General features: G+C 37.9%; 1 protein-coding gene across 2 annotated transcripts in view; it reads left to right on the top strand.

Moving 5' to 3' along the window:
• Nucleotides 1-27,897, top strand: part of MID1 (midline 1) — a gene marked incomplete at both ends in the record, with an annotated part of 89,239 nt that overhangs the window by 15,825 nt on the left and 45,517 nt on the right. Inside the window, one exon of one of the 2 annotated variants that reach the window (XM_079546993.1) lies at nt 11,867-11,950. The exons of the other annotated variant lie outside the window; for it this stretch is intronic. Within the exon in view, the coding sequence (XP_079403119.1) occupies nt 11,867-11,950 (84 nt within the window). The remainder of the gene's footprint in view (nt 1-11,866; nt 11,951-27,897) is intronic. 2 annotated transcript variants of the gene reach the window in all.

Genomic DNA, 27,897 nt, shown 5'->3' with positions numbered 1-27,897 from the left:
ATGCCATAGCAAAAAAAAAACTGGTGCAGCAGTTGCTTAACAACTCCACTGGGATTTTTTTAGCATTACTGGATGATGACTTTGATTTTGGCTTGTCTGCTCAGGTTAATTGGCTGATGTAAAGTTCTGCAGCACTGAGAAAATTCTGGCATAATCCTGAGCTTATTGAAAGGATCTGACAGGCTTTCTCCTACAATTTAATCAATAGAGTTGGGTGATGTTTTTAGTGACTGCAAGTTCATCGTAAATGGGGTTTTGATCTTAAAGCTATTCCCACTTTTGCATAAAACTGAAAAACAGACTTGGGATGAGGAAAAAATAGCCTGAAGATAAATTCTAGTCATGTCACCTTTCTTTAAGCCAGTGACTTAAGGATTAGAGAATCTGACTAAGTGTCTTTGAAATCATACCTCCCTGTGCAAAAGAGCAGTGTCTCCCAGGAGAAAGTCAGAGGGTATTTGGAGTGGGATTTTCTCATTCTTTCTTCACCGTGCTTTGTTTAATTCACTTGGATAGTAGAAGACTATAGCAGAGAGAGGGAGGTGATTATGCCCCTCCACTCAGCTCTTGTGAGGCCCTATCTGGAGTACTGTGTCCAGACCTGAGAACCCTAGCACAAGAAATATGTGGAATTCTTGGAATGGGTCCAGCAGAAGGCCACTAAGGTGATCAGGGAGCTGGAGCATCTCTCCTATACGGAAAGGTTGAGGGAACTGGTATTTTTTAGCTTAGAGAACAGAAGGCACTGGGGAGACTTCATTGTGGCCTTCCAGTACTTGAAGGAAGAGTATCAGCAGGAGGGTGAATGACTATTTACATGGGTTGATAGTGATAGGACAAGGGGGAATGGGTTTAAACTGAGACAAGGGAGGTTCAGGTTAGATATTAGGAGGAAGTTTTTCACTCAGAGAGTGCTGACACACTGGAACAGGTTGCCCAAGGAGGCTGTGGATGCCCCATCCCTGGAGGCATTCAAGGCCAGGCTGGATGTGGCTCTGGGCAGCCTGCTCTGGTGGTTGGTGACCCTGCACATAGCAGGGGGGTTGAAACTACATGATCATTGTGGTACTTTTCAACTCAGGCCATTCTGTGATTCTATGAAAACAACTCTTTCTCTGACTCTTTTTCTCAGTAAACCACAATAATATAGTTTGTTCCTTCTCCTGTGAATGAAGCCTCTTCTGTCCAGCCAGCCAAAGGCATGGGGCTCTACCATCCTCTAGATCCAGCCTGATGTCCTGACTGCTTTGGCCTATGTGCTACCCATGTGCACAGCCTTGACATGACAGCAGTGAAACAGTTTTAACAGGAAAGAAGTCCTTGGACATATTTGTCCTCCTGTATGGTTGTCCAGCAGACAGGAGGTTTAGTCTTTAGAAAACAGAGGTATCTAGGTCAGTTTTGTTCTTTTTGCAGTTTATTAGGAACAGGACCAAAATAAAACAGTCACAAACCTACACAGGGCAGAATAAGGTAATGTTCAGTAGGACAGTGGTTATGTTTGCCTTGCGTGAAGCTAAGACAGAACTCTGCTAAGACAGCAGAGGCTCCTCGCCATATGCTGTCTTATGTACTCCTTTACATTCTTCAAAGGAACTGTACATTAGGAGAACACTGACTTTTTTATTTATTTATTTTTGGCACAATGAATCTACAGACTTCTTAGATGAGGTTCAGCTAATTTACACACTAGGGGTAGTGAGCTGATATTTCCTTCAATGCTGAGACTTGGCAGCAAGGACCAGAAGGAAGTGTTTCAATCCAATATAAAAGAGAATAGCAAAAGGGAAAAATGATACTTCCTATTTATTATGTGCGGAGAATAATATATGAGAAATAATTTCCACCCATTAAAATGTCCTTTTGTTCTTACAGCCTGTTTTGGAATTTACAGTCACTCCACTTTTGATCATTGTAATATCTTTGCAAGAGGACATTTTTTTCTCACGTCTGTAGCTTGCCTTTGCATCTGATGCAAACTGCTTACATTTGAGGCTCACTAAAAAGGACGCATTACTAAAGAGTAAAGGTCAAAGTTTGGGCTATTTTAGCCCAGCTATTGCTGCTGGATTTTCAGGATAGTGCTAGTCATTTTGGGATACCTTCATCTTCAATCAGATGACCAGCTGTAATTCAGAAAGAGCACTAATGAACCAAATTCTGTGAACACAGGTATTTAAATCAGCTTTCTTTGATTTTTGCAAATCCCACAGTTAAATGCCAGACTGAGAAGTTGCCTAAGCTTATCACAAAATTTAAGGAAAAAATTTCTGTGTTGAGCTAGCAGCTTTTTAGGCTATTGCATGAATTACCACTCTGATTAATGACTGATATCTTTCTGCACTGCAAATCATAAATAACTGGAAAAGAAAGAAGGAAAGATTATGCATTGTTCTTTTTTTCTACAACATCAATAATAAGCAGTGTTTCATTAGTTCATATAAGAGAGGAATTTTTTTTTACTGAAAAATGTGGCTTCTCTGGACAATTTTGTCCTACAAGCTTTAGGAAACCATACTAGCAACTCACCCCACAAGTGTATTCAGGACTCAGACCAATGAGTGCCTTCTGTTGTTTGTGAACCACACAGTGTGGAAGAGCCGAGTTGCTCAAAGGCTATTTTGTTAGAGGCACTGCGTATCTGATTTGGAAACTCTAGCATAGTGTGCAGTTTGACCACAGAAGGGACTGGAAGAGAAGCTAACAAGTCCCATGAAACTCAATACACCACATGTGAAAAGGAAGAAGAGAGAGATTGTTGATTGCCAAGGTTGTAAAAACAATCAAGAAATGGCAGTAGCTTATGTGCTAATGCCTTGGGAAAAGGTTGATTTTCATCCACTAATTTTTGATATAGCTTTGGAACAATAATCAAGCAATAAATCTCAAAAGAGCAGTACTCTTAGAGGGGTTTCTGCACTCGCAGGTTCATTGCAGCAGGCTTCTACATCCAGAAGCATACAAGTTTCTTTACCAGCCTGTGGGGAGCAATCCTAGGAATTGAAATTATCCAAAGAATAAGCAACACGGAAAAACTTGTGTTTCTGATTTGTTCAGATATCTACTTGATTTTGCTTCATTAAAACTAACGACTGTTATAATGAACTTCCTCTTCTGAGAAGCATGGGAGTCTAGTTTCTACAAGCATTTCCATCCAAAATGCTACTATTCTACTTTCTGTGGCTTAGTTAGAATGGACTTCTTTCTGATATTCTTGTAGACAGCTGATGGCAGCAAAAAGCGTTTATCCTTTTCTGGAAAATAAGACCTTACTGATTTATGTGGAATTTCTTAATGATCAGTAGGCTGTAGTGCTAGTTTTTACCCAACTTTCTGGCAGATTTTAGCTTGTATACTAACAGCGCATCTTTTCTGTGGCAACTCTGCATCTGATCACCAAGGATGTTCTCTTTTAGCTTTGTCCATTATGCTTAAGTGGAATTCATGGGAGAGATGGGATGAAGAAATCTCTTGTGGTTCCATGACTCTGGCTAAAGCTAAGTACAGGTACATATATATTATCATTACATATATTTCATATTCTTGTCCCTGGCAAGTTTGTAATATAAAACTTACATAAACACATGCTTTCTAGGGCAAGTACTCTCCTTCTGGCTAGAAAAGTTGTCCAAGGAAATTTTAAAGACTACAAAAGAGTGCCCAGAGTTTTCATATGGTGTCTCCAATGGATCATATGCTTCTAATTTGTCTGTTTTCATGTGAAGTCCTAAGCATCTTTGGGATTTCCAGCTATCACCACCCAGGCACGTGCATGACGCTCTTTACTCAAGCACAGAAATTCTGATGCTATCAGGACATGCTGATCTTCCTGAACATGAGCTATACTATTTGTTGATTGTCAGCTGCATAATAAGCCTTCAGTAGGTCCACAAGAAGGATCAAATGCTGCTCGGGTGGCCCCTGCAAGTCAAATGATTCCTGTGTGCCCTAAATATAAAAAATGTAGTAAGTATAAAGCAAATGTTCATAGCCTTTTGATCAGGGAATTCTGCCTAGAAATACTAGAGCCCTCTCCTATCTAATACAAACTTCTTGCCTCCCTGTATGATCTATGTGATATGCAGACAGAGGTGGAAATGAAAAGAACATCAGCTTTCTATCTACAAAGAGCTTTTTCCATTGTGAGAATAGTCCATTTTACTTTGACTGACCCACTTAACAACACTACGTGTTGATAGTTTCTTGTTGGGGAAATACCTCAAATAAGTATATAAGTTTTATCTAAATACATTGCATGCATATTGGTTATATTGGTCTTGAAAGAAAAAGAATGAGTGTGAGGTGCAAAAAAAAAAAACCTGTCACCAAGCTATGGTAGTGCATCTGTTTTTTATTTAATTCATTTGAACTAGTAGCCTATGAGGTTATGATGACAAGAGTTGGAAAATATGTTGAGTCCTTCTGCTAATGATTCCAATTCACACAATAGTGTTTTGGTAGAAATTTGAATTTATAGAATGACTTTTTTACTATATCCACTTATTTTATTTCAGGTCATAGAGTCACAACATACATGAAATGAGGAGTATCTGCTTCAAATAGCAGAAATTATGTCTTATGAATTCTCTTACTTTTGAATAGCCTAATGCATTTTTGTTTTATGAGAGGATAGTTGGCATGTCTCTGAAATTCACGATTCTAATCAGTTTCAAAATGCTTCAGGGGAAGATACTTGGTGGGCCTATTAGATTTTTATTGATTTCTTATTCTTGAGCACATGAAGGTTTATGGTCTTAGTACTGTCAATCTCACTGAAAATTCTAACCTGCTATTTGATTGCTTGATCTGGTAGCATACAAATTAAATATTGAAAGTCTGCTTCTAATGTTTAAATGCTACATACATACATTTCAGGGCAGATTTGTTTTTTGCTCAGTCAACTTCATAAAATTACAAAACAGAGAGGGAGAGGAAGGAATAGAAACCAGCATAGCAAACATTTGAAAAGTGAGTATATAAAAGCCCTGTTAAAGGCCCCAGTCCTGCACAAGATAATTTTGCTGTTGATTTAAATGGGAACAAGAATTTGCCCTTTAGCAGAATGAGCGCTTACAAGATACAGGACTGTCATTATGTAAAATGGTACTGTGTACTTGCTGTTTTTTTCATATCATGGAAAAGACCCAAGAAACAAAGACCCCCAGGCTAGCATTTAATGTCTAAAATAAGTTTTGTAAACCTCTTATTTTTATTGGCAGCCTGCAGTCTGTTGCAGATGACAAAAAAAAGGGGGGAAGGGGGTCTGCAGGGAGGTAAAACATGAGTTTTTCATGTCTAGGGATTTGGCAGAGAATGAACACAAGATTGTCAATTAAGCATCTGATGTACAATAGGTGATTTCACAAAGCACCTTCGCAATTTGGCTGCTTCGTTTGGAAGAGGCATAGGGATTAATGGGCCCACAGTGGATTACTTAACATCATCCTATAGAAACCTGCCTCTGTAGGTCAAATCTGAAGTTAATTCTCAGTAAGAGTTGCAGTTTCTTTTGTGTAATTCTGAGAGTACAGCAGGGGATGTCTACTTCAACTCAATACCTACTTCAGTCTGTTAGTATTGCTGTGAAATATGTTTGCTGCTCTGAAATACACTGAAGAACTCAATGAATAAAAATTTGACTCTCAGTAAGAGACATTAAATTTAATTCATCTGCAAAAAATCTCTGGCAGCAGAATTACCATATTGAATACAACTGTAAAAACTATGTGTTATAGTTAGGCAGACAGAAATAGTATTATATTACTCTTTTTGATTATAATTCCTTACAAAGTATTATCCTTTTTTCTTTTTTTTTTTTTTTTTTAAAATAATCCATTTTTATTGGGGTGCTTCAGGTCATGTACCTGTTCTTTAAAAGGTAACATCATTCCTTATTCAAGGCTTGTTGGCTTAAATGGAAAAGGCCCAAGCTGAGCTCAGTGACTGCTGAACAAATTCTGCAGGGAGTCAATGGCTAAACACACACAAAATTTAGAGGGATTAATTTGGGTGGTTTGTCTTCATCTTGAGTAGTAAAGTCCCAGGTGAGATCCAGGCAGTCAAGGGCTATGTATAAACCATTTAAGAACACTGCAACAAAACCTACATGCTTAGGATGAACACTTAGTTGAGCAATGAAATGCCCATCTACCATGAACATTGTCCTGTGAATTAGGTATCTGACTTTTATTTATTGATGAACTCCTCTACAAGCCTGAATAATATCATCATATTTTGCTTTTCTCATGTATTTTTTGTCTCATTCCATGCAAAATATGTCTTGAGTAGTTCATGTTGAAATGTTTAAAACACTGGGCTTTTCTAAGATTTTTTTGTTTGATTGGGAGAAAAAAACTCTTCCAGATTACTCTTTGTTCTGTATTTCATTCACCTATTTTATTTAAATTTTACAAGATGGATTTCATGCCTGCTCTGGTTTTTCAAAGATCCGTGGGTACTCTACCATATGTAGATGATTGAGGGCCCAGTTCTAAAGATTAGGTCTTCATAGATATGATTCTACAGTGGGCCATGAAACAGTATGTGTGTTTAATCCTGGTGTGCAGTTGCTTGCGGGATCATGCTCTCATATATGAATATTTAGTTCAGTTATGTTTGATGCAAGTGTTGCACCTCTTAATCATGTTTTGTAACTGACAACCAGTAAGCTTTACAAAAAGATTATTTTCTCTCTTGTAAGCATTGGCAGAAGGTGTTGTGGTTAACAAAAAAACATATTCAGAGACAAAATAATTTAAAACCAAAACAACAAAAAAAACTGCTACTAATTTTATATTTTCAGGTAGTTCCTTCCATGGCATAATTAGACCTGAGAAGGGATCTCTTACACTATGGAGAACCTACCCAATGCAGCCTTATAGTGCTTCTTTCTTGCTCATCACAATCAAACATGAAAGGCAGTTTATTGCTATGGTGCAAATATAACAATTTCAGAATTAGAGCTGTATTCCTTTAAAGAACATTCTTTGAGGATTGTGCTGAAACAACAAAAATTATCAGTTGTTCAGTCTTAGAAATTTGCTTGCCAGTTTCCTTAAAGAAGAAAAAGACAACCCCAGTTGTGACGTCTTCTTCAGTCTGTCTTTACTCAGACTTGCCATTTTGGGTATGGATAAGTGATACGGGATCATCACCTGAAAGACGTCAGAGCAGTCCAATGCATGTTGCATACACATAAAAGTGACTGTGCACTCTGTGGTATATTTGACAGACAGCATTTAAATGCTCCTCATATTATCTAAATATAAAATACAGAAGCTTTCTAGGAAGTGAGTTATGAATGGTAAAAAAATAATACAGTGTAACAACCCCACATAATGAGTATATATGGTACATAGTGATCTGTTATTGTTTCCAGTGGCGCTATTTGCAAGAGTAAGGATGACTCATATGAAGGCTCATGGGATCAAGGCCATGGCTGCTGTTCCAAAGACTAAGCAGAACTGCTAAGTATTTACCAGGAATGCCTACAACCTGCATTTTTGTATTTATTTTTTTACCACTGTGCAAGAAACAACAAACTGAAAGCATTTTTCCTTTCTGTTTGGCATATTTTGAATGCCAAGTGATGAAGCTACATACACACGTTCAAAAAAAGGAACATATTTATTTAAACATAGAGCTGTGTAACACATCATAGATTCACTGGAAAACAATAAACAACAGAACAATCTATTTGTTGTCTTCTAAATTTCGCATTATCCTATGTTTAAATAAAAAAAACAAACATTAAGTCTTAAAGAATTGTGTGCGCTGCTTATAAAGCATTACAGCTAGCATATTGTCATTACAAAGCAGGAGTGTAGCATGCCCTAAATGTGTATACAACCCCAGCATTAGGGATGGCCCCTCTTGCCACTAGCTGTGATTGTTTCCTTGTTCCTCTGAGTTGCCATCAAAGGTTGCAGAACAGATCACAAAGATACATTTTTTGTACCTTGCAGTGGATTACACCTTAAAAGAAACCTCAGTCATTCAACTTCTGGAGAATTCTGGAGACCGAAAAATAATTTGGACGCTGACAGGTCCAGAGCTATGATCTCTTGATTTTCATCTGGATTTTTAAAATAAGCTTTGAAGTTGATAGAATAGGAAAAAGCTTTGTTCGAACTTCAAAGAAAACCACAAAATCGAACAGGAGCAATGTGACACTGCAGAACCTCCCAGTGTTGTTCCATTGCTTCCATTGTACTCTTCTCCTGAAGCACTTCAAAATCATATCTGTTCTTATACTTTCTGTGAGTATACCCTCTGTTTCTCACACCCATAGTCATTGCCAAGCCTTGAGGATGGAACCTGGTTTTCTTTCTTTTGTCAATAGGGAGGTAAGAGTATTGTGCTCATAGATTAAATTGTGAACAATGCTGCTTCAAATAACTGGGGAAAAAAAATATCTGAAGTCCTGTCTGGGTTTCAGATTTGGATAACCTGTTTTATTTCAAAACTTTCAAGCAAACAAAGAATCTGAACAAATGTTTTCTTTCTAATTGTGCTAGATAGAAGTATCCTAAAAGTCTGACAAAGCATTATGTGTTAGTGGAGCAAATAGAGCAACCTGAAACTGTGCAAACAGTGAATACTGCAGTGTAACTTTTAACAGAAAATGTCAGTGTAGAGCACAGGCAGAGTAGATAAGCTTTATTTTTGATCAAGAGCCAAAAGCATCAGGAAAATAACGACATTAATGTAGTATCCTTTTTTTTTTTTTTTTTTTTCTCCTCCATAGAGAACATGAGATAAGCATTGGAGACAGTTGCTATTTAAGCAGATTTATAATTAAATTACTTTCATCTGGTTAAAACAAAGCTAAGACTAAATGAAACAAAATCATACACACTCCTCCCATCTTTACCCTGAATATTTCACAAATTATCTTTTATCATCTGTTGTCTTATATTCTGTTTCATTTTTCTCTCTACAAGAAAAATAACCTTTAAATATAGTCCATTGTTTGCATACAGGGCTGCTTTTAATGCTATAATTTAGTTCAGCAGTTTACTATCATTAAAGAACTAGAAACTGAATCTCCTCTCAGTTGCATACATGAATAGGCCACAAAGATTCAATTTTCATTCTGGCATAAAATTTTGAATAGAGAGACTTATTTCCCTTTTATCTCTTATCTCTTATCTCCCCCCCCCCAATATAATGCTGTTTTTAATACAATTGCTGTGGAGAAATTCAGAAATATCTGTAATATCTGGAGGGAAAGAGAAAAGAAGAAGCACCCCCAAAACTTTCAGAAATGATTAGAGAAAATTGCTTGTTGAAAGTTTGCAACTATTTCTATAAGTGAACATACATGTAAGGGGATTTTATGAAAGAGGCCGATAGGAGCTGCACACTCAAGTTGTAGGCATGTTCCCTCTTCTCATACTTCTGTTCCTTAGGTGACGTGGGCATCCTGTGTCAATAGCTGCAGCTATTTCCTCATCTCCCCCATGTATCTGCTGCTCTGTTTAAAACTCCATAGGAGAGTATGCATCCATGAAATTTATTTGTAACATTTTTGACACTTTGACCTGTAATGACATTTACAGGGCTTGGCAGCTTATCTCTGAGAGCCATAGCTCAGCACCCAGTACACTCAGTCAGTGCTTCTCATCAGCTTGCTTGGTTTTACAGCATTGCCATTGAGATCAGCCAGGAACAAGCTCAGAGGGGGAAGGAGCTGGGGGAGAAACAAACACTGCCTGAAACAAGGATAAAAATCTCTGGGGTCTGAAGAAACTCAGCGCTCCAGTTTTCAAATACAAATCCATTTCTCACATTTAGTCCCCTTAGCTACAACAAAGCTTGGTAATTCAGGGCAAGGTCACTTCAGGCTTTGAGCTTCCTAGGCAATGAAGACTGTATTTTGTTTATTCAGAATATTAGTCGTATATGAAGGAATTCAAAATAGCATTAATAAAAGGGATAGTAGTACTTTATTTTTAGCACTAGTTTTTTGTTTTACATTTAAACAGCACCTAGTTCTGATTTGTGACAAGACTCTGCTACAAGAGACAGGAAAAAAAAAAAGCATAGAATGTCTGTTAATTTCATGACTTTTTTAACTTAGGAACATTTGCTATATTCCTCCAATTGTAAATGATTGTGTTGTTGTTTTTAAATACACTCTATCATATTTACATATAGAGCTCATAAATTAGTTTAATTTTGCTCAACTATCACTCATCAGCAATCAGTTGGTTATCTACAGGTTACAGCTAATAATCATTATTTACATTTTAGCCTATATTCTTCACTGTTTAAGCAAAGTAATATATGAATAAATGTCCCTGGAGAAAATTTTTACTGCTTGACTCTGCCTTTAATTACTACGAATTTATTTTAACTTCACAGTTATTCACTAGTGACATTTTATTTGCAGTATAATGTCTTATGCAGTATGGGAGGGAGGAAAGGATTTTCTAGCAGCTTATAATTTGGAGTTTGGCTTTTCCAAACTCATTATCTGAAAAATGATTTTTTTTTTTTGCTGTATATTTGCTTAGTTTTGTATAGTTGGAAGTTTAAGGACAGTCGTATGTTGTAGATTTGGCATAGTTCAGATAGGTAGCTGTCTGCATACTTACGACATTGATATCCTGTGCCTGTCAGTTCATGGTTAGCCCTGAAGTGATCAGGAAATTGGACTCGATCTCTGTAGGTCTCTTCCTTTCCTTTCCCTTCCCTTCAAATTTATCCTGTTTTCCTCCGCGCTCAGTGATTCCGTTTTCTTTTCTTGCAGAACTTTTTTGAAATCCCATAGGCCTTGTCCCATCCTCATGCTGTAGGCTGGGCAGGAAGCAGTGCAACTCAGGGGGTCTTCCAAAATAGCAGCATGATTCTGGCAAACCAGTAGCTCCTACAAATCAGCTCTATTCATACCACAGTGAGGTTTCACTTCACTACCCAACAGTCAATTTTAATGAACTTTGTAGGACATCAGCATTATCCAAGACTTGTCTCTTATTTTTTAAAGCTAGGTAGTTAGTTTGGAAGCTGCTGGGGAAGTGGCAGATAGCAGCAGGCAGCCAGTTCAAAGATGGAAGGATGATTTAAATGAAAAACTGTTGGAAACAAAACAGAGTATTGGGAAATGCTATTAACATGACTGCAGGACAGACACCTGATGAAGCCCTGCTCTCCAGAAATGTTAAAAAGCTACTTTTTCACTCACTGTTCTTCCCTGCTTCCAAGCGCAACCCTACACAGTTGGTCAGACCAGAGTTTTGCAGAGATTAGCTACTTTATTTGCTGAACTTCTCAGTGGCACTGATGCTTGCGGAGAAACATATTCTGAGCATATTCACATTCTACAAGTACAATTTGTTTGCCTAGAAATACAAAGAAGCCATAACATTCAAATATGATATTCTTGACTAGCTGAAATCTGACTGACTCCTTGCTTGTGGGGCTAGAGGCAAGATGCTTTGTGTGACAAAGCATTTGGATGCTACAATGGGGAATGCATACCAGCTGTCTTGAGCTTAAGTAGGATTTCAGAGTTATTCAAGAGCTGGGTTGCCTAAATGTAATACTTCATGGGGGCCTCATTTTTCTGTTATCTTTTGAAATCCATGCCTTGTAAAAGTGTCCTTCAAATCTGAGGTAACTAGGAAAGCAAATCAGTAAAGTCTCTGACTAAATATATCTTAATTTTCAGAACTATAATAATGTCAACAAGTGTAAGTCTTAAGAAAACACTGTGGGTTTCCCCTACATTGAAAAACACTATGGGATTTTGTATGAGGGAATCTTTTCTGGATCTTTGTTTCAGTACCAGTTTCCGAGTCACTTACCACATACTGACTCTGCTATCTGATTTCTTTCTGTGTCAATCCCTTTCTTTCTCACCAAGGAACTAACCGCATTCTGGAGTCCAGACCTTGCTGAGAATTCAGGAGCTGTGACAGTATCACTCTGTAGTACAGTGGTAGGCCAGGTAAGGACACCTGTATTCGTAAATCAGTTTCCTAAACACAAGTATATGCTTATCCAGTAATGAGTAACTTTTCAGTGGCCATGTCAAATAAATGCTGTCAGAAAATGGAAGTAAATGAGGGCATTATTTATTATACTTTAATGAAGAACAAGTCGTTTGGTCATATATGGAAATCTAAAGTAGATATTAGAAGGCAAGTGAGATTGAGGCAAGGGAGAGTTCTCTGTGATTCTGTGATTCAATATAATGATAGCACAGATCTTTATGCCAAGATTTTTAATATATTAAAAATAAGCAAATAGTATATCATTATTACATCGTTAGGTTCAGTGAGTGAGTAACACATCAGCCTGCAATTGGAGCTGACTGACCGTTTTGAAATTGAGTCACTGCTTATCAAAGAGAAAAAGTTATACACTTCAGCGTACAGCTTTATGAGAACTGACGCAGGTTAAACAGTTATTCCTTCCCTTCCTCTCTTCATTGCATCCAGTATCAGATGTTCACTTCATGTTTTTCGCTAGTAAATTCCCCACTCCTTTTAATATCACAGCACTGGTAGAAAATGGTGATCTATACCATTATGTTTTACAGAGCTTAAAGTGATTCGTGATCATTTTTCAGTGACGCCATGAGCTGCTGGCTGTGCTGTGCAGATAGCCTAGCAGATTTCAACCCTTCAGCACCTTGCTTTCCCTGCTCTGCCACAGCTCATCACTTCCTCAGTTTTTACACTGAAGTTGCCAATAGTAGTTGTATTGCAAACTGCATTTCTTATACTGGTTGAAAGCATATTCTTCTTCCTTTGTTTCTGGTCTTGCTGGTTTGTTGTTCTGGCCCCATAGAGTGGTGCTAGAAATGAGGGGCAGTGAGGAGGGAGACCCATACTTCTTCAGCTGGCCTTGTCAGCACAGCCTGCAAATGCCAATATCATGCTGAAATAAGGACTATTTGTATTGTTTATTGTTCATGTAACTCTTCTATTTAATGGGTTCCAATCAGGCTGCAGTATAGTTGACTGGTACGTGCACAGAATTAATTTCTATCCCTGCGCAAGCTGTCAGAATACTGGCTGCATAGAACTTCATTTGAAGAAAAAAAAAGATAATAAATAAAAGGAAAAAGAAAGCAAGCAAAACTCAGAAAAGTTGTGCAAAGCACATGCAGACAGCCCAGGCCCAGACTGCTGCAGGCTGCAAGGAGAGCAGGTTCAGGGAAGTGCAACGGTCCTGCTCCCCTGCACACTGCAGGACCAGTCCTGACCATTAGAAAAGCGTGTCTCCCATCTCCTAGTTTGAGCGTGCCCTCCTGTTGTCTCTCCTCTAGTTAGTCCCTAATGCCATCACTGCATACACAGGCTACATGTTTGTAAAGGGCCTAACAGTGAGGAGGCACTGCCACCCCACATGTGTCACTGTCACAGGTGGCAGCTGTGGGTGGGCACTGCACTCAGACCAGTTTGGCCTTGCCTCCTTAAATACAGTGAGGCTGTGTTTCTTTTTTCCCTTACAGGTGAATAAACTGAAACTTGCAGTGATGTGAAGTGGCAAAGGCCATGGAATAAACCACTCCTGGGAATAAAAGTCAAGACAAAATATGTGAAAATTTGTTCTGCAGTTTGTTTCCTACCAGTTTGACACAGAGCCGCAATAATGCAGCTCTCATAAGAAGCTTTTTTATTTGCCAGATACTGACAGGGATGCTTTTTCTTGAAACAACTCAAGGAAGTAATACAGCAACCCGATAATTTAGAAAGTGTGCTGCTGTGCCCTAAAGCTGTATGCCATTTCCACAATCTCTGAAAGAAAATAGAAGATATTGTTTTGTTTAAGTGTTTGGGTTGTTGTTGTTGGTGGTTTGTTTTTCATAAGGGAATTAGGATTTGCTGAGTAGGATTATGTGGGTTAAGTCAAACATACAAATTCTGTATTAAAAAGCAGGTTTTCTTCTGGACAGTGACTTACCCCTTAAACAAATGAGAATACCTAGTAGTATAAGAGAAATAGTGAGCACTATAAAAATACTGGGGAAGAGCATCTTACCTTCTGTGTATAGTATGCATTAGTTGAATACTGAAATACCTCTAAACCATTTAGTATAAGAGTCAGACTGGCTTTTCTAAGTGGTCTCAACTTGTATCAGGATGTAAAGAACACAGACATGTTTGGTGAGAGTGTTATTAGCACCCAGAAATATCTTTATTTGTACACTAATCTCAATAGATTTGGCCCCATTGCAAGATAAAAGGAAATAGGCTTTGATGTAGAAATAGAAGCAGCTGAAAAGAATGAGTTTTTTCCTGATATTTAGGAGCTTACACTTCTTTTGAAGGTAATAAACATTAAGTATAAACAAGCCTCTATCCTAGATACCTGGTTCTCTGGGCATTTTTGAATAATCCTCAGAGAATACATTTGCATTTTCAGCCAACATACCTCTGTCAATACAAGTCAGCATACTGAGTTGGTGATAACACCTCTGCTTCTTTATCTTGTTAGAATGTTTATGAGGGTCCCAGAACTGCACTTGCATAAGGAGTGGAAATCAATGTAGTTTAATGTCTGTCCACATTGCCTATATCAACCCTGGTGTTAATGGGTCACAGGGACAGCTGCCTGTAATCACATCCTTGACTCCTTGACTGGATTGTATCTGGTAATAAAGGTGAAATAAAAACTCAAGTGAACCCAGCACATTTGTAATAACATTTTAACAAGCTTGTGAAGCACTTTCATAGTCATTTCGTCTTTTGCAGCTTGTTTTTACCGTGAGGCAAGGTGTTTACTGGTGTTTGGATGCAAGTTCTGAAAGCCCTGTTGCTGTAGGATCGTGCAAGATACTAGTGAGAGAGGGCAGGGTGTCTCAGGGCAGCACAGGCTGGGAGAATGTCCAGGCACTAGGGCTAATTTGTGGATGAGTTCCTGCAGTTCAGTTTGTGGCTTTGCCTCAGGACTGAGCCAGGTCTCTCACCGTGACCCCAGGTCCTGGAGGTGGCAGCATCTCAGGCCAACTTAAACTCTTAAATTCGTTGCATGCCCGCTGAGTAGCACACTACAAAATTCCTCCTGTTGTTTTCTGACCCGTTTTTCTGTTGATAAGTTATATAATCTCTTTGCTAATTCTTAACTTCTGGTCTTTCACTATATTTAAATTAAAATTTTTATAGTAAAAAGTATTTTATAATTATAAATTATAAAACTTTCTGTAATTTATAGTGAAACTATACATAAAGTACTAAAAGGATACTTTACTGTCCTGTATTAGCCTGAAATCTCCACGCTCTTCTTGCTTTTAATGTAACCTTCTAAGAGGCTCATGTAGAGCCTTAGGCTTGTATGTCTGATTAAGTAGTGCAACCTCAAAAATATGATGTCTTTGGGACATTTGTCATAACAACTCCATTAAATTACCTTATCTGTTTTTAAAAGTCAGTATCAGTGGCACAGTTAGCAGAGACATATTCTCAGCTGACATAAGTAACTTTGTCAGAGCCACAGTTTACATCAAGCAATAATCTGCTCCTTAAAAGCAGATGCTTAAAATCCTGGGTACTTTCCAATGCAAGAAATTGCAATAGGCCATAGCTGTCATATATTTTGTGAGAAGATGCATTTTGTGAAATAATTGTAATGGGGAAAACTAAGCCACGCTAATTTCAGCTTTGACTGGCAATGTCATGAAAAAGAAAAAGAAAGTGAAAGGAGAAAAGGGAGAAACTACAAATTCTACAGTCTTCTATTTGTGGAGAATATTAATAAGAAGCTTGCAAACTAATTATAGCTGACACACTGTGTTATACATTATACTTGGTAGCAGGTAATAGGAAATAATGTTTTCTTCTTGCAGAGAATAAAGACCTGATGCTTAAACTATAATATTGTTAGTGAAAATGGAAACCAAGCAATTGTTTTTAATTGCAACGTTTTACTAATTAAAAACTGAATTGGGAGAACAAGTATTTCGTTTTGGTTTCCTTTTCAAAGAAAGATGTGGTGAAATACAAGATTTGTAAAAATGGAAAGGGATTGGTAATTCAGAAAAATAAAGGATCCTTTGATACTTCTGTTTTTTGTTTTTTACACAAGAGAAGCATTTCCAGGGGCAATCATCGAACTGCTAATGTTTTTTACTTCTTACTTTCTGTGTATAAGCAGAATTCCCAAGTTTGAAGAAAAGAAATGTGAGAAACAATTAAAAACAGAGTGTTGCCTCTACTGGTTTCATTTATATGAAGCTGTTGTAATATACAATTGTGTTTCTCAGCTGATATCTTAGGATTCATTTGAGAACTGTGGAAATACTCGCTGGAGCTGAGGTTTTTTCTCTGTGAATACAAGTCCACACAAAGACCATTATTAAGCCTGCAAAATTATTCATCTAGAGACCTCCGCTTCAGTGGGAGGCTAATTTCTATTCCCATTTTCTTCTGATAAGCTCAGTCTTCCCCTTTCCTGATGTGCATTCCCTGTCTCCTTTCCTTCTCAGATCCTTTTTGTATATCCTCAGCATTTGTGTCCTGAGAGTACCATCTCCCTGGTTCTACAACCATATATATTCTAATCCTTTTCCTTTGGATCCCATTCTGTTTAGACCTTCAGGAATGCTGTATTTTCAGTTAGCCCCCTCTTCCACACTGCTGTTCTGCTCAGCTCACTGCTCCTCAGTCCTGTGTCTTGCCCTAGTAGTTCAGTCTCCCTGGATTTATTTTTCCAATCCCAGCTATTGCCTCAACCCAGTAGTTCCCATTTGCTGATTGGCCTCTAACTAGTGCCAGCCTTCCCTGATCGGTCTTTGGTTATACTTCTATCTCCTGCCACCTTAATGCTCAATCACCTCTAGCCCTTTCTTATTTCTAGTTATTATTTCTAGAATCTACTCTTTATTTTACCATTTCACTCTTTCTGGCTGTACTTTCAGAGGGGCTTCCAGCTCGCCTGACTCCCAAATGTCTCTCTTCTCTCACTCCTCTTTTTCAAGTCTCCGTCACCTTTTCTTCCCAGCACCAGAATCATTTCCAGCCTCACCAGGATCACTTGTCATCTATTCCTAGCCTACCAGATCCCATGCCTTTGCTGAACTTTCTGTCTCTCATGAAACTGTGGAACTTGCTTCATTTTAATTAGTTCTTTGCACAAGCAAGTGGGTACTCATGGGAGGGGAGCAGAGAATGCCAGGGAGGCAAAGCAAACCCTCTGCTATTACATGGGGAATATGACCCCGCCATGGGTCATCGGGTAGGAGAAATCATTACCAGAATATTATAATTTGGTTTGAGTAGCCCTGCTCAGTACTGTGATAATAAGTGTGCCATGTATGGTACACGTATCATTCAGGTGATGGCAGAATTTAGCCCTTTTGTATAGCAAAATTTCTACTTTTTAACGCTTGCTGCAGGCAGGTGTAATAAATTCACAGATTTCTGAAGTCAGGCATTACCACTGTGATTGCAGAATTTGATCTACTGTGCAACAGACTGCAAACTTTTACATACTAATTCTTTTATTTCACCTAAACCCCACTGTTGAACAAGAAGTTATCCATTAATGTATCTGCGCTACCAATATGGCTATTTTCAGATGGCTGTTTCCTGGGTTGTATTCCAGAGAAGCTGAGCCTAATGGTCATGATGACAAGACTGTGTCCTAATGGGAACACTGCTGGCAAAACATTCCAATTAAGAGGGGATGTATTGAGCTGAAATAAATGATTTAAGTGGTGATCAGCCTGGTGTGAAATTATAAACTCCATTGTTAGTATCAAAATGTCTAATTACATCTTGGATCCAGAATAGCACTTACATTTTAAAAACTGTGGGACTGAACTGAAAATGCTTTTTGCAAGACCTTCAAGGACAAACGAAGAGCATGCAATTTTTAGTTTGCATTTTTATTTAATTAGTGTATTATTTCAGCACAAAGTATTATATAGCATTTTGTTTCTGTTTCTTCCATATTTTCTTTAATTGTCCTAAGTAGAAAACATGTACTGTAAACTTTTGAAAGATTTAATTATTTCAGTTGACCTCAGTAGCATTTTGATTATGGGGAGAAAAACAAGCAAACAAACAAAAAAAAAATAAGAACAACAATTTAATGGAAAAGAGAAAAAATATGCAGCCAAGCTATTCAGGGAAAACTGAGAAACAGGAACAAGAATTATATAAAGGTGTGCAAGCCATTCAGGCAATGCTCTTTTTCTTTACTCCTTTCTAACACCAAATACTGAGATATCTTAATTTAATTTGTACTTCTCTGTGAAGCAATCCACACGTTTTAAGATTTTTTCTTCCTTTTGCCCTACAGCCTTCATGTTGAGCAAGCAAATGTTAAAAGCAGAGTTGAATCTGTTCTCTTAATTGATGGGTTTTTAAATTAAAGCTCTTCAGAAGTTTCATGCCATCAGGAGAACTAAGTAACAATTGTCTGGTACCGCTTGCTGACTGATCAAGTCTTGAAAAAGAGGTGACAACTTTTCCACCCTTGCTTGGAGTGCCCGATCAGAGGAAAACAAACAAACAAACAAACAACAAAAAGAAAACATTTAGTATCATTGTATCACTGAATGTCTCGGATTGCAAGGGACCTTATAAACCATCTATGTCCAGCTCCCCCCTGCTGTGAGCAGGGTTGCCACCCACGAAATCAGGTAGCATACATGATAGTCAGTAAAGGCTGAGTATCTGACTTTGAGTTCTAGTTCTGCGTTAATCATTTCTAAAGATCATTCCAAAAGCTGAAATCATCCCTTAATAAATTACAATTTTATTCTTTGTCACAGATCACAAGGTGATGATATCTTTCTAGAATTGTGTACTACCCAGAAGCTGTATTATTTCTTGAAACTTGATATCTATGCAGAATTATAGAATGTTTTAGTTTGGAAGAAACCTCTGCAGGTTATCGTGTCCAACTAAACAAACAATGACAGCAGTTTACATAGGGACTAAGTATTTGATATATCTTCAAGGATGGGCCCCAGCAGCCTCTCTAAGCAATCTGTGCCAGCATTTGACCACTTCAAGATGACAAGGAATCACTTTGGCCGTGAGGTCATGTGGTCAACTTTTGTCCATCAGGACCCCCAGGGCCTGTTTTACAAGCTTTAGGATGAACAGCTCTTTTATCAAATGCAGTGTTTCTTTAAAGAAAATCTCTATGTTGTGGTGTCAGATGCTGTGCTTTTTATGGTGATTTCTTTCATTCACGTTTGATTTCAGTGCTAGTTGTTTGACCCTGCGCCTCAGAAGCATTTTAGATGTAAAAAATTCATTTGTACCTAAGCCATTCTCTGAAGGTACCTGTGGAGAACTCTGCAAAATGAAACAAACCAGACTTCTATTTAGTTTGAAAAGTATCCAGCAGCTAGAGACATACCGCAGTGCATGTTTCTTAAAGGGAATCTACAGCCTTCAAGATCTGGACAAACCCAACAGGAATTACCTGTCTTTTCAGACATGCCATTTCAAACTAACATTGAACAGGAGGAAAGCAGTTCTTCATAAAATGTCTCTAGGTGCTAGTTTTAGAAGCATGAATTGGGAATGTTTATTCAGTAAGTTTTCATTTTGACCATGCATAAACAAACCGTGTAGAGAGCAGTGTACCTCTGTTACACTAAACTTAGATATCTTTGAATTATTGCTTTTGTTGTTGTTGTTGGTAGTCATGTATATATTGCAAAATATATAGCAAAAGCTTGACATCAAACTTACATTTACTATCCCAAACAAAAATTTAATATCTTGAGCTCCCAGCTTACTTGTCAATGCAAGCCTGCTTTACTGGCACATAGTGTCTGCACTGTATTGCATGAATGATGAGGAGGTGGCACAGGCTGCCTAGGAAAGTGGTGAGGTCACCATCCCTGGATGTGTTCAAGAACCATGCAGACGTGGCACCGAGGGACATGGTTAGTGGGCATGGTGTGATGGGATGGTGGTTGGACTAGATGATCTTAGTGGTCTTTTCCAACCTTACCAATTCCATGATTCTATTATTTCTGTTACGTTAGTTTTGAGAACAAACATATTTTACAAGAAGCAAGAAATGACTAAGATATTGAAATGTAAAGAATAATTAAATCCTTATTAATTAACAAATCCTGAATAAAAGTTAGTTCTGAACTGTAAGTATGTGGAATAGGAAGTGCTCTGGCAGAAACAATTGTAAAAAAAACAAAAACAAACAAAAAAAAACCACAAGTTAATGGACCTGTCATTTCAATATTCAATATTCAGTAATATTATCTAGAATATATAATTTCCCAAGTGTAATTCCCATATCCTGCATGAACAGCTACAATAAAGTGAAAGGCGTACTGACACCAACTTGCTTTCCTGTCAGCATGTAACTGTAAAATGTATATGCTAATAGAAATAGCGGAGCAATTGGAGAAATAGATCTGCTCTTGACATCAGTTATGCAAGCAATGTATGGCATAGTCCTCCTGGCACCTCCTTGGCTATTTGCACAATTACTTTCTTGGCCATCTCACAAAATTGCACGTTTGTGCACAGAGCAAGCAGGCGTTTGTGCAGAAAAGACGAATCAAAGCCTCTCTGGCTGAGAGAGTGTAATGCCCTAAGGTCTGACAAGTGTTGCTAGGATTTGCTTTCCAAAATCCTGGAGAAAAATGAAAGAGCAGACCAGGACAGCAGGAAATAGGTGTTATTTCTCCTTTCCCATTCATAGCTCACTTCTGGTTGTTACATGACCCTATAGTATTCACAAAGAGGATTGAAAATGCTCAACACAATTGAAATAAAATTGGGTAAATCATACCAAAATACAGACAGTCCAGTATACTACAACAGTATGCTACAGGCTGATCTGTAGCCTGATTTTACTCCAGGATTTGTTAAAACACATTCGTATCTGTGCACACACACAGAGCCAGTAATTAAATTCAAGTAAAGCTTTGATTACCGAAACAGCTCTTTAACTAATAAAAGTACTTAGTACCTAATGAAGGAAATTAAAGACTAATTTTCATGGAATGTTTTATAAATTTTTGAATGTATGAAATCAGACTCAGCCCTAAATCAGTGTTGTGAGACTTCGAAATGCTATTGCTAATCATACGTAGAAACACCAGAAGAGACTTTATTCGCCTTCCACATTTGTACTTTGTACAGAGCAATTTTTTGCACATCACAGGGCATGGAAGAGTGCCGGTGTAAGTGCGTGCTACTTTGTGCATGTTTTATGTAGCCAAAGAGAAAGTGCTTCTTGCAGAGACTGTAGTCCTGACTGTTCATTACTACAAACATGAAGTAATACTGTGTGAATCAAGTCCATGTCTTCTCTCCCAAGAAAACTTTGTCTGAGATAAAAATCTCAATTAGTTCATTAAAGACCCAAAGTGAATACTTCCATAGGCTGCAAAATTTTCATATCTTCCCTAAGTGTTCTGAAAAGCATACTTACGTCATCAACCTTGGCTCATATTTTTAGTGGAAAAAGTTTGTTACCCTTGATAGTAGGGAAAACTTCAAAGGCTGTGATAAATTAAATGAATAATTTGTCCGGAGGAAGTCTGCATAAATTGCGTTATCTAAATGTGTCAAATGAAATGTTAAGATCTCTGCCTCTCTTTCTCCAGGAATAATTGGATTTGCACATCTCTCTAAGTTAGTTGCAAGTCTTTTCAACAAAGTACAAGGGCATGTATTTTTCACTGCCTGAATGCCTGTTGTGATAAATTGCTACAGAAGAGTGTCCAGGACTATATGGGAAGATTCAGGCAGGCTGGCTCTCCATTTTGCAACTGTTAGCCCACCTGATGTGAAGATGATGAACAAGCCATATAAGACCTGCTCAGTTCTGCATCCCTAATTTAGATATGCTGGACTGGGTAAGATGAAAGTATCTAAGATTCTTTGTAAATTGTTCAAAGGTGAGTTAAAAGGCTTCATTAGTCACATGCAATTTCCTCTGGAGGAGCAAATCGTTTCAGAACTTGGCATTTTGAAGGAAGAAGAGACAACAGAAAAATGACTCTTTAAAATCATCATGATTTTTCTTAACTTTCTAAGGCTTCAAAGAAGAGTTGGGTTACAAATATAGCTTGTTCTTCTAGAAGAGGGGCTGTGCAATTAGATGTTTTATTCTCTGTTATTCATAAATATTCGTTCATAATTGAGCATTTATGGATTTCTACGATTTATAGGAAATGTATAGCTTTAGATTTCTATGTATTAAATGCTCTTGTTTCTGATGCCAAATTTGTGTTAGTAAATTTGAATATTTAATGTTCTAACCAAGGCCAAAGACAAAGCATGTTCTCCTTAATTTATTAGTGAAGTGTTCAAAATCTCTAGCTATTAGCACTTGTGGATATATTGTAAGTTTGTGTAATTACTTCATGAAGGGAACATGTAGCTCTTTCCTGAGGGTTCTAGTTTTCAGTTGATAATCTGAGACGTGAAGAAAACAAAGGAAAATTGCAACTTAGAAGCTGCAGAGTAAAATAACATGTTGTAAATGGGAACAGTGATAGAAGAGTCGGTGTTTACACAGTACAAGTGTGAATTGATACAGGTGCTCACATTTTGGCTTCTATTCATACTCTTTTACTAAAAGCATCCTTTGACTTCATATGATGTGACCTAGCTTCTTGACAAACTACAGCAGAATTTTTATTTTTAGTGCTATGTTTTAGATGTCTTAAGTGACCAGAGCTGTGTGATATTACTAGGAAAGTATTGAACACTCTCTTACTGAGAGAAAGTTTTACACTGTATACACTTTTGAGCTGTATGTAAACTGAAGAAAAAAAGTAGAAAATAATATTTGGAGTGTAATGACATGACCTCAAGTATTGACAAAGTAGAACTGGCTTCAGTTATGTTATTGGTTTGGCATACAGTAAGTGATGTATTATCCTAAGAACGTACTAAAAATAAACTATGAAAGTTTATGGTCCACAATCTTGCAATCATATCTTCTTGAGCTAAAATACACTGCTTTGACATATTCTCTTGCAATTGTTCATGCTAGAATAAGCAATTCACTTGTTCATACTAATTGATTAGTTCATATTACTCAAATGAAACACATCTGTTACTATCTGCAGTGTTGAATAAGAGAATTGTGCGAATCTGCATGTCTTCATAAGACATTTGCTTTTGGCTAGCCTTTTTTTTAATCATTAAGCATATTTTGCCAGGGGCTGTTCAATAATAGTCTGTATTTGAGTTATTGACCCCTCAAATTATAGTTGCATTAACTTTGAATTGGTTATTGCATTTTAATTTTAGTGAATGTATAGTCCAGTAAAGAGTGAAAAATAATATCTTAGGATGGGAAGGAGAAATTACAAGGGCTGCTCCAAAAGTAATACCTCCTGTTTTGTTATGTTGGCCCATGGAGTCAGAGGCAGATGTTGGTCATATGGCAGTAGAGGTTGAACCTTCCCACCAGTATCCCATTACGTGTTTTTGCAGTGTGACAGATGGCAGCAGAGGGACAAAATGACCGAATGGTGTCTGACGGGAGTGTGTATGAAGCAAAGGTGTGGAATTGTATTCCTCCATGAGGAAAAAATGGCACCTGTTGACACCTGGTGAATGTTTCTGGAACCAGACAGTGGATGTGAGCATGGTGAGGTGGTGGGTGGTGCATTTCAGCAGTGGTGACAGTCACAGTGGGTGTCTCCACTGGTGCAGATTGTTACAAGCATGGCATGCAGGCGCTTGTTCATTGCTGGTAAAAATGCATAGCTAATAGTGATGATTAATTTGAAAAATGGTGTTTTGTAGCTGACAGTTTGCTCTCTCAAATAGTGTTATTGTGCTTTTTGTATCTGATGTGGTTTCCATGGAAATAAACAAGAGGCGTTTGGAGTGACCTACATAGTATAGAATTTTAGTATACTAAGTAAGAAATAGAACAAATGAGAAAACACAAAGAGACTTACACCTTTGTTTAGATCCAGCTCTAACTGTGGGTTGTGACATGAAGAGCATGTGTCAGAATGAGCATTAAACTGGAAGGATGCCAACACTTGTTGCAAATAACGTATTGCAGCTGGGGCGTACTCCATGGAAGGTAAAGACTAAACCACCAATGATCTCAGTTCCACAAAACTAGAGTGCAACTGAGTGGAAGAATTAGCCCATGGTATAATTATTGGCAAAATCCTGGATCATTTTTAAGCAGAAAAAGTACTGTAAAACATAATGGTGTATGGTGCTTTGCTTAGTATGATTCCCCTAAGTCACTCTCAGTCAGGAGAGGTCTTTCTGGTTGACTAGTTGGTTGACAGTTGCCTAATTTATCGTGTTGTTGGACAGTGGATTCGATTTTGTTTCTTCAAAAGAGGTGCTGTACTTTGGCTTCACTTAGGCTTAACAGTGGTGCCAATATGGCTCCTAAAGAGAAGCCGGAACAACAGCTGGGAATATGTTTTGTACACACATATACTGGTTTCTTTACTAAAGGCACTGCACAGATAGATAGTCGTGTTTCTTGAATAAATGCCTTCTGATAATCTATTCAGAATGCTTCACCAGTAGCAGACAAAGCTAGGGTGTGCCTACAGGCATCTCATCCTTTCCAACCATGCCACGAGGCAGAGTTCCAGCCTTAATCATGGAGAAGCATAAAAGCAAGTGGCTTCAGCTCCCTCAAATGGCAGTTTTGTCAGAGACCAGCAGAAAAAGCTAAACAGGATTTAGGACAACTCCATGGGTCTCCGACCTAACGCAAACCAAATCACCATGTTAACCTTGTCTATTACTTGCCTATCTGTCTTTTCTAACCTGCTAGTTTGATGTAATTCTGTATTGCTTTTTATACATGCTTGGCTAGATAAGGTGGAATTTTTCAACTACAAAATGCAGTAATATTTACTGATTAAAAACAGGCTTCTTTTTTTTTTTTTTCCATAATGTAACCTCTCAAATAAAATACAAGCTTTCAAAAACTGTTGAGGCAGACATCTGTAGAAGCTGGGACTTTAATAATACTGCATAAATTGTGGCTCCTCAGATGAGTTTTTACTTTCTCTTCCTATAAATGTCTCTCATTAATTATGTGCAAAACTCAGAGCTTCGTTTTTTGCGATGACTACTTCCCATATCTTGCTAGCTCAAGATTAGATTAGACATCTCATGAGCAGGAACTTGGTTTCAAGTTTATCCCATGTTTTAGGAGTCTGGAAGCAGATGCAGTCTGGATGCTGCAGGAAAGTTGTACAACGGTTCAATTCCCCTTAACCCCTTTTACCATACGAGATCAGCAAATAGGGAAAAAAGTGAGCTAAAGAACCACTCAGCCCTCCTCAGTAAGTCTTTAATGACATTCTTTAAATTCAGCTTGCCTGGTATTTGCTGTGCTCTTTTAACATTTCAACTTCCAGTTTGAATACTACATTCAAGAAAAAATATCTGTATAGTTGGGCCTCAAATCTATCTACAGTTTTGCACACCTTGAATAGCTCACATATCAGCCCAACACTGATGTAGTTTTAAAATTCATTCAAATGTTTATATTTCTTTTCCTGATTATTATTATAGTTCTTTGATTACTGATTCATTAGACAGAGGGCTGAACTAACCTCCCAAGATCCCAGCCAAGCCAGTGTTTGTATATCTCAGAATATTTTGATTGAAATGGGAATCTATTAAAAAAATGTTACTTGTCCTAATGTCAGTTTTGTCACTGTATAACTTGGGACAAAATAAGTTTGAATGCCCCGAGAAAACAACTCTTCCCCTCCCCTTCCCATTTTATTTTTTTATATGTCAAATTCACATATCTAATCAGTGTCAGTTCTCTTGGCCTGTGCTCCTTATAATCATGCTTCTTATTGCATTTAGAACAGTTCTCAAGCATATATATTGTTTCTTTCCAAAACCTACTTCATCACATCAAAGAAAAATTTTTGCTATAGTGTGCTATATATGGTTCTCATCCTGTCCTTTTCTCCACAGACCACAGCTGTGAAATTTCTGTTATGCTCTGTGGAACAGAAGAGCAGTGAAGACTAAGGAGCGTTGTAGCATAGCAACTCATGAAGCAAATTAGTGTGGCACCTCTAGTTGAAACCAAGGCCAGAACTGTGGCTGCAAATGGCAGGCATCCATGGTATACTGAGGGCATGGCTTTGCAGAGAAGTGAGAGAACAAGTGGAGGTTTTCCCTGGAGTGTTATCTTCTTGGTTATTAAGAATTTGATGTGCTCAAGAATCTGAAATACTTGGATTCCATTTACTTTCCCAAAGTCCCATTTTAAATAAGAGTTAATAAAGTAATAAGCAGCATTCCTGTGGTATATGGAAACAGACCTAATTTAGTTAACATTATTTAAGCCATAGTGGCTTCAACTGAAGCTCTTTTTATTGCACTTTTAATAAAAATAGTCCTGGACAATTAATTAACAGTGCAGTATCTCAGGGGTCTTTCCTTGTGATATACAGTAATCACTTGAGGTAAAAAGCATAGTCCCCAGGAGTGTATCAACATCATAGCTGCTATTTCTTTTCACTTGGAAATGTAGAGTACATTGTCAAACTCTGCACATTTGAGACTTGAGGTCAATCATTGCTATTAACTGCAAATGTTACCGTTCCCTAGCTGAAGAAATACAGAGTCAAGCATGTATATCCTATGGAAGAGCAGTCATCTGTTTCAGGACAAGTACAGAGAATGAAAATTAGCTTAAGTTTTTCCACGTGTGCCTGGCATGTCCATTTAAATAAAAAACACCAAAGGAAACATTAAACTCTCATATCCCCAAAACCTGGTTCAGAATCATTCTTAATATTCTGGCAGTTCTTCTGGAATTGATTGGCAACTTTTTTAATAGATTAGACGCAATTCCTGGAGGCAGCAGGGCTGGTTCATAGGGTATGTCACCACAGCAAGGTGGAAACATAACTGGAGCACATGCAAGGATAACTTTATTAAGTTAGGAGAAAAACAGTTACAGTGAAAATGTGGTTACATGGACTTTGTTAGTAATGGGGTATGTATTTACAATCTATAGAGAGTCTGCGTATCCTAAAGACTGATCTGCCATGTCAACACTGCTCTGGTTCCCCTGCTAATTTGACTAAAATGGGATTTGATTCCACTTCTGTTTTGTGGTGCTTTATTCTAATCTCTCTCTTTTACTGCTGTGTAACTGTGTGGCTTTTGGTCACACCAACCAAGTATGAAAATATGTGATCTGTTTCAGTTTGGTCATTTGTAAAGGAATGGTAGGAAGGTGGCTGTGGTTCTTGCAAAACCTATACCTAGTTTCCACTGTAGGGAGCTCTGGTAAGTTCAGAAGACATCTGAAGTTGTTTTTTTCTTTAAACTAGGAGTTAACCTCAAAACAATCATAAAACTACAAAATCACAGAATGGCTTAGATTGGAAGGAATCTTAAAGACCATCCAGTTCCAGCTGCCACCCACTAGATCGGGCTGCTCAGGTCCCCATCCAACATACCTTACTCAAGTCAGAAGCTGCAAACTGTCGCCAAAGTTTTTTACCAAAAGGCTTTGATCGTGACATTTTTGATGTAAATAATGAACAGCACTGTTGTTGCAAAGGACTGTTCCAGTACTTGAGTCATAGCATGTGCTGCAGTCTCAGAGGAACAATTCTAAAAGCACTCCATGAGCAAAAGAAATTCATAAAGGTAAAGAAATCTCTTAAGTGGAGAATGTTAATGAGTACTTATACTTAGTGATAGCAGGAAAATCTCATTGTAGCTGATAGCTTTAGCTTTCTGTTGTGACCCTTTGAACAGACATTTTCTGTAGAGCAGAAAAATGTCACTGAGAAGTTCTCGGGGATGTTGTTGCTCTCTCTGCTGTCACATAAGGCAGGAGTACACAACTCAGCATTTTTATTCTTTGGAGACTTAAATTAATTTATTTTGACAGTATTTTCAACCCATGTAGTAGCTTAGGACTAGCTGTTTGTGCTACCTTCCTATTTTAGACAAGCAGTGCTTT

Source organism: Tetrao urogallus, assembly GCF_951394365.1.
Source record: "Tetrao urogallus genome assembly, chromosome: 1".
Taxonomy (NCBI): Eukaryota; Metazoa; Chordata; class Aves; order Galliformes; family Phasianidae; genus Tetrao; species Tetrao urogallus.
This window is presented reverse-complemented; position numbering and strand designations above follow the sequence as displayed.